Source organism: Anomaloglossus baeobatrachus, chromosome 3 (assembly GCF_048569485.1).
Source record: "Anomaloglossus baeobatrachus isolate aAnoBae1 chromosome 3, aAnoBae1.hap1, whole genome shotgun sequence".
NCBI lineage: Eukaryota > Metazoa > Chordata > Amphibia > Anura > Aromobatidae > Anomaloglossus > Anomaloglossus baeobatrachus.
The window spans coordinates 190,286,831-190,294,599 of NC_134355.1; the positions used below are offsets into that span (position 1 = coordinate 190,286,831).

Consider the following 7,769-nt stretch of genomic DNA (forward strand, 5'->3'; position numbering starts at 1 on the left):
AAACTTCAGGGCTCCAGCGGTAACTTTGTCTATAGCAGGTGACCGCTGCAGCCAATCATTGACCTCAGCGGTCACAGACTGTACAACAGGACCTCTCCTCTGCAGCACGGTAAACAGGAAGGAGGTGGCACCGGAGCAGCCATGGCTTCAACAGGTAAGTAATGCTTATTTAGTTAGGCATATATTGTCATTGTAAAGCATGTACCTTTGTCCCCCCTCCCCCCCACCTCCAACCTCTAATCTCTGGAGAGGCTTCCAATATCAGGCATTTGTACTGCCACCTATCGCGCCATAAGTTCATCACAAGATACTGATAAGTTAGCAGTGATAACCCATGCATAGGACAGGTCAATATCAGATTGGTATGGGCTGGACACCGATCAGCACTGACGTGCAGGTCCATCCAATGTGTAGCAGCTGCTGTCAGGTCCTGCAGATGAGCTCCTAAAGCTACAGTATCTGGCAGAAGCCATTGAATAGAGATGAGCAGATGATAGTTACTTCCGCAGAGATAAGAACTGCGGGAGGGGGTGAGGGAAGGATAGTTCATTAAAATCTTGTGACCAGAGTCTCTGGGAGGGGGTTTCTGGGCTGAGCATACATTTTTACAGTCACCAGTGCTGTGGAGTCTATAGAAAATGGACAGACTTCTGAAATATGTAATAAATTGAATGCAGTATGAGCTGAATGTTTTTTTTTTTTTTATAAGAGTTTGGGAAAGTTATGAAATGTCCTGTCCGTTCTATTCCTGATCATAGAATCTAGGCTTTTAGTTGAGATGAATCTGTGCTGCACTTTATGTACATGATAAGTAGTGAAGCTCCTCTACAGATGGGAGTCGGAGGTTTGGCTTACCAACATTATAGATTGACAAACTGTGCCAATGTGTAATATGCACACTGTCAGGACTGTCCTCTATAGTCAGCTCGAGAGCGGTAGTCACGTGGCTGCAAGTATGTAACATTAGTCACATAGAATGGCAGACATTTACGCTCATAACCCATTTAAGGCTCTGTTCACACTTGGTTTTGATTTAGCATGGAAACTGAGGCACCGGCGGATCGGTGGCACTGGACACAACACGCTGCCACAGAACGGCTTGGGCTGCCTGCTGTCATGGGCAGCTCCGCTCTGGGCCTGAAATTTAAGCCATCAACATCGCTGGATATCCAGTTTAATGACTTGTTTCCAAATCTGGGTTCCTTGGAGGCGGCCATATCAATACGACTTTAGGAGACAGACCCAGAAAAGGGTCACCATTAATAAAACAACTTAGGTCTTGGGGGCCCGGCTCCGGGGTTGGGTCATGTACCTCACTGACATGCCATACAGAGGGGCTCTGCTCCATTCCCCAATACTGGCCTCCATGCTGGTGGGTCACTTTACCAACTTGTGTACAGGCAGGGGAAGCTGTGTCTGCCAGATGTGAGCCAGGGCCCTGTGAGTGGGGTCAGCACCCCGGGGTGAAGCAGCCAGCCATCATGTGTCTCCCATCACTGCTGGCCCCAGCGCCGCACATTCCTACACATCAGCCGCCCACTGCCAGCAGCCGCCCGCACCGGATCCCGGAGGACAAGATGGAGGAGGCCGCGCCCGCCCCGGAGCCGTCCTCACACAGCAGAGCCGATAACGCACCTACCACCCCGGTGTCCAGGCGCCGAGCTCCCGCTGCCTTCCTGCCTCTCCCCGCCTCCTACAGGCAACTGAGCATTACAGCACACCTACACTCAGACAACGGCTGCGAGAGCACGGCCCCGCCCAGAGGAGGCGGACAGCACCGGGGCAGCACGGGACTTGTAGTCTGAGGAAGTGAGAAAAACTTATTTTTTCTGCAGCAGTTAAACCCCAATCCCCTGAGGGCATAGAGCAGCCGTGTAGTGGACGCCCGTGTCCCCATCCCGCGCGTTCCGGGGAGACGGGCTCGGCTACATTACTAGTTTCGCCGAGGGTTTGCATGTCGTGACCGACGCGTCATCTTACCTCCTGCGCAGCGAACTCCCCTTCCCAGGATGCCGTGCGCCCGGGGTCACCGGCCTTTGTAACAGGCGGCGTTTCTGCGGGATAGTGGCCATAACCGTGAGCCTGACAAATGGAGACCTGAGGTGCGCGGGTGTAGTGCCCGGGGGGCTGAGGCACTCCCCTATTCGTGTATGTTCTGCCGAAACCTTTTCTGGAGAGATTCGCAGACCATAGAGAATTCCCATGGCTTCTGGGAATCTGACAGATCTAAACCTGTCCTGGGAGCCTATAAGGATTATTGATTGGGGCTAGGTCAGAGGGACACGGACAACACTGCTCAGACTGAGTGCGAACCCCGACCTTACAGCCTCATCACGGTCCATATACAGACCATAGGGCCTGGACTGACCGCAGGTCACCTGGCCAGACCTTACAGCCTCATCACGGTCCATGTACAAACCATAGTGCCCGGACTGACCGCAGGTCACCTGGCCAGACCTTACAGCCTCATCACGGTCCATGTACAAACCATAGTGCCCGGACTGACCGCAGGTCACCTGGCAGACCTTACAGCCTCATCACAGTCCATGTACAAACCATAGGGCCTGGACTGACCGCAGGTCACCTGGCCAGACCTTACAGCCTCATCACGGTCCATATACAGACCATAGTGCCCGGACTGACCGCAGGTCACCTGGCAGACCTTACAGCCTCATCACGGTCCATATACAGACCATAGTGCCCGGACTGACCGCAGGTCACCTGGCAGACCTTACAGCCTCATCACGGTCCATATACAGACCATAGTGCCCGGACTGACCGCAGGTCACCTGGCCAGACCTTACAGTCTCATCACGGTCCATATACAGACCATAGTGCCCGGACTGACCGCAGGTCACCTGGCCAGACCTTACAGTCTCATCACGGTCCATATACAGACCATAGTGCCCGGACTGACCGCAGGTCACCTGGCCAGACCTTACAGCCTCATCACGGTCCATGTACAAACCATAGGGCCTGAACTGACCGCAGGTCACCTGGCCAGACCTTACAGTCTCATCACGGTCCATATACAGACCATAGTGCCCGGACTGACCGCAGGTCACCTGGCCAGACCTTACAGCCTCATCACGGTCCATGTACAAACCATAGGGCCTGAACTGACCGCAGGTCACCTGGCAGACCTTACAGCCTCATCACGGTCCATATACAGACCATAGTGCCCGGACTGACCGCAGGTCACCTGACCCAACCTGCCTCATTACGGTCCATATACAGTCCATTGTCCCTGGACTGACCACAGGTCACCTGACCCAACCTGCCTCATCACGGTCCATGTGCCTGGACTGACCGCAGGTCACCTGGCCAGACCTTACAGACTCATCACAGACCATAGTGCCCGGACTAAACGCAGGTCACCTGACCCAACCTGCCTTATCACGGTCCATATATAGACCATAGTGCCCTGACTAAACGCAGGTCACCTGACCCAACCTTATAGGCCCATCATGGTCCATATATAGACCATGGTGCCTGGAATGACCGCAGGTTACCTGACCAGACCTTACAGATTCGTTACAGTCCATTTACAGACCATAGTGCCTGGACTGACCGCAGGTCACCTGGCCAGACCTTACAGCATCACCATGGTCCATATACAGACCATGGATATGACTGCAGGTCACCTGACCCCCGACCTTACAGCCTCATCACGGCCTTATATACAGACCATTGTGCCCAGACTGACCGCAGGTCACCTAACCCCCGACCTTACAGACTCGTCACAGTCCAAAGACAGACCATAAAGCTTGGACTGACCGCAGGTCACCTAACCCCCGACCTTACAGACTCGTCACAGTCCATATACAGATCATAGTGCTTGGACTGACGACAGGTCTCCTGACCAGAACTTAGAGCCTCATCACGGTCCACATGCAGATCATAGTGCCTGGATTGACCGCAGGTCATCTGACCCGACCTTAGAGCCTCATCACAGTCCATATACAGACCATAGTGCCTGGACTGACAGCAGGTCTGCTGACTAGACCTTACAGACTCATCACAGTCCATATACAGACCATAGTGCCCTGACTGACCGAAGGTCTCCTGACCTGACGTTATTGGCCCATCATGGTCCATATATAGACCATAGAGCCTGGACTGAGCGCAGGTCTCCTGAGTGACTAGAGATGAGTGAACCCGGCATTCGGTGTTAGTACCAACCTCAGGCTAGCGCCACACATCCGTGCCTCCGGTACGTGTTTGGCATTTTTTACACGTACCGGAGACACGTGCTTATGTTGACACAGTCCTTTTAATATAAATAGCCTCACGTCAGTGTTTTGGCACGGAGCGTGTGTCCGTTCCGTGCCTACGTTTGACCGTGCCGAAAAAGCGCTGACATGTCCGTTTTCCCCCGGCATAACGTCCTCACGGATCCATTAAATCCTATGGGTCCGTGTTTGCACGTACGTGATACGGATGGCCTCCGTATGCTATCCGTGTGGTCCGTGTCCGTGTTTTAAAATTCAAAGTTGTTACAATTTCAAATACTTTCAGGTGGCGTAGCTAACATATTTTTTTTGCTCAAAACTTACTTTGCATTTGCAGAAGGAGTGAGCAAGCAAGCAGTTGTAGTTCTGTGTAGTGAAAGAACTTTTTTGAGCACAATTTCTGCTTCCAAATATAATAATGGCTCCACGGGTGGACACGGAGAAACTGATATCAGCTGTCGAGACTCACCCACCATTATGGGATACACGTGTTGATGGTTACCATGACAGACTGACAGTTGACCGCCATTGGCTTCAAGTTGCTGAGGAAGTGTACCCCAATAATGCATGGGATAGATGTTCGCCTTCAAAGCGTGCTAAATATGGTAAGTTTTTTTATTATTTTTATAGAGGTTTTTTTTTAATATATTTTTATTTTTTTATATAATTTCAAACTGTGAATGTTTTGTTATTGTAATGTTGTTTTTTAGTAAATTAACTTTGTGAAGAATTGTTATATGTATTAATCTATTTATTGAGTTAATGTTAAATTTTAAAAAAGGTTACCTAACATTTCTAAAGTTCAAAAATTCAAAGTAATCTTTAATTTGTAATATGATTTTGAATTCTTCATGAAGTTAATTAATTAACAGATAAAACTGTCATGTGAATTTCAATTCCATGTTTTATTAGTCTAATTTTTGTACCCCAATTTCTAATCATGTTTGGTTAATTTTGTTTTTTTTTTTTGTTTTTTTTTAATAACATTTCAATTTCATGACCTAAATTAATAAAATAATATTTCTCATTTTTTTTTCCAAATTTTTCTTGTTAATAAAAAAACATACCTTTTTTAAATCTATATCACAATTACTTCCAAGATAATTTCTGAGAAATATTATTTTGTTATGTGTGAATGTATAAAAATGCTTTTTAGTGAAGAATATCTAAAAGAATGAATTTTCCTCTAATGTATTTGTCCACCTTTATTATTTCAAATTGTATATTACATTTAGCAAACATTATTATCATTAATGTGTGCAGAATTATGCTGAATGTTGCAAGTGACATATTTTGTTAAATTCAACAGTTGACTTGGTAAAAATGCGTTGGTGTTCAGCACGTGATCAGTACCGAAGGGAGTACAACCCTATACCATCATCATCCAGCCAAGGCCGCAAACGCAGATATGTTTACTATGAACAAATAAGCTTCCTAGCACCCATCTTAGAAGTAACACAGTAAGTTTTTTGTTACATATATATATTTTTTTTTTTTTTTTAACAATAATTTTTCTTTAAAATTCATTTAGTTTCTGAAGTTAATTTTAAAAATATAAATGTTATGATTGTAATATGTTATCTAATTTAATATAGAACGGAGGATAATCTAGACGATTCTGATGAACAACCAACAGCTGGTCCCTCTGCTACAGCCACCTCAGCATCAGAACAAGAACCTGGCAGAGAAGACAGTGAAAATCAAGAGATTCAACAAGATGCAGCAGCAGCAACTGGATCACATGATGGTGGGACAGAGAGTGCACAAACCAACAACCAAGGCACATCAACACAACAAACAACAACACCAGCAACACAATCAACACAAACAAATGTACTTCCACGTTTTGCACCACAACCTCTCCGTGCAAGAAGAATCCGCAGACCTGAGGAAATGAGATCCTTACCGGAAATAATTGACACACGCATTATTCACATAATGAACACTTTAATTCCAGAAACAGATGCCGAGCGGTTTTGTCGGTCTTTATCTACTAGCTTAACCAAAATTGCATCCGATAGGCAGGAACGTGTACGTGCTGCTATGCTGACCCTACTTTCAGCTAGTCAGGCAGAACAGGAACCAGTGAGAGTTTATGAGGCCATAGAAAATTGGCGTACCATTATGCAACAACATACAGTCCCAAACACAACAGACAATCAAAATACCATTTCAACACAAACAACAATGGCAACAGTAATTGTCACTAATCCAGTATTACAACAATCTGGTCAACCTTCTATTGCTTCAAGTACGGTATTCCCAACACCAATTAGACAAGGGTATGTTTCAACCAATACTGGCGCCTTAAGCACTGTACAAAGTGCAACCTCACAGCAACCCATAAACTATATGAATTTACAACCCACTCCAAGTATTAGTTACTTTACTCAACCCACAAATATTGGTGCTTTACCTAACTTGTTTCCTGGTTCAACATACCCACAATCATTCATGATGCCTCATTATCCAATCTCAACTATGTTACCTACACCACACTTACAAACATCAGTCAACTATCCTCAAGGTCAACAACATACACACACACAATACCCACTTACCCATGTAGACCCACAGGTGTACTCAACAACAGGCAATGTGTTGGGCCAAACAAGCATGCAACAGACTGTTCCACACACTACTGTAGTTAGTAATAGGAATGTTGTTCAGCAAACAACTGCTTCCATTCCTGAAAATACTATTTCTGAGGCCACCCAAAACAACATACTCAGCAACACTCAGGTTACTTCCCTAGAAGATCTTGTAGACTTATGATACACATTTTTGTTAATCTTTACATTCAACCAACAAATATGATGAATGGGCCAAAAAAAAAAAAAATAGGGTGTGCCAAAAATGTTTAAACTCAGAGTTTTAAAAATACAAAAAAAGGCATGTGTGATTATATTTTGTGCCGGATGACATATATGTTTTATGCCATGGATATGTTTAATTTTTTATGAACACATTTGTACCCAACCAATTTGATGGGTAGATGAGTTCTTATATTCTCAAAACAAAGTTTACAATTATTATGTCTATGTAAATGTCCAACATGAGACCAACATAATTGGTCGAAAATTTAACAACCTTGTAAGCAATGCAAAAATTTTTGCAAGTGTACTATTTTAAGTAAAGTATATGAAAAATGTTTAAAGAAAAAAAACAAATGTTAATTTTGTAAAAGTTTCCAGAAGATGAGCAAGAATTTCATTTTTTATTTGGAAACTAAAAAAGAACATCATTACTTTTTGGAATAATAGGCATATTATTAATAAAAAAAAAAAATTTCTAAATAAATATTATGTTTCTTTTTTAAATTTATATATAATATTGCATTTTTTCCATAGACGATTAACATTATTAATTTTGTAAGTTTAAACAAACAAAAAATCATGATACTAACACAGAAATGTACAAACACATACATACAACATTCAGAAATCCATGTTGTTAACAGAAATGTCAGTTGGTGATTAACGCATTTTCACTTTAATACAAGTAAGCTTTAAGCTCTTAGATTGTTGAAACTAATTA

General features: G+C 44.5%; 2 protein-coding genes across 9 annotated transcripts in view; one reads left to right on the forward strand and one right to left on the reverse strand.

The window, feature by feature from the left end:
- The window catches only part of ZDHHC14 (zDHHC palmitoyltransferase 14), a 169,545-nt gene extending 167,775 nt beyond the window's left edge, over positions 1–1,770 (reverse strand). Inside the window, exon 1 of one of the 4 annotated variants that reach the window (XM_075339657.1) lies at positions 1,636–1,760. The gene's annotated coding sequence lies outside the window, so the exon portion shown is untranslated. Of the gene's footprint in view, positions 1–1,635 lie in introns of all 4 variants that reach the window. The other 3 variants (XM_075339655.1, XM_075339653.1, XM_075339652.1) reach the window with 3 other exon arrangements.
- A 228-nt stretch (positions 1,771–1,998) lies between these two features.
- LOC142296271 (uncharacterized) lies at positions 1,999–7,513 on the forward strand. 5 transcript variants are annotated; one of them, XM_075339659.1, is made up of 4 exons: positions 1,999–3,197; positions 3,316–4,837; positions 5,542–5,692; positions 5,828–7,513. In XM_075339659.1, exons 2-4 carry the CDS (start codon positions 4,651–4,653, stop codon positions 7,005–7,007), a joined length of 1,518 nt encoding a protein of 505 aa, XP_075195774.1. In that variant the 5' UTR covers positions 1,999–3,197; positions 3,316–4,650; the 3' UTR covers positions 7,008–7,513. The 5 variants fall into 5 exon arrangements, with proteins under 5 accessions (XP_075195774.1, XP_075195775.1, XP_075195777.1 ...); XM_075339660.1 differs by having other exon boundaries at positions 3,439–4,837; XM_075339662.1 differs by having other exon boundaries at positions 1,999–2,148; positions 4,570–4,837.
- Positions 7,514–7,769: the final 256 nt, after the last annotated feature.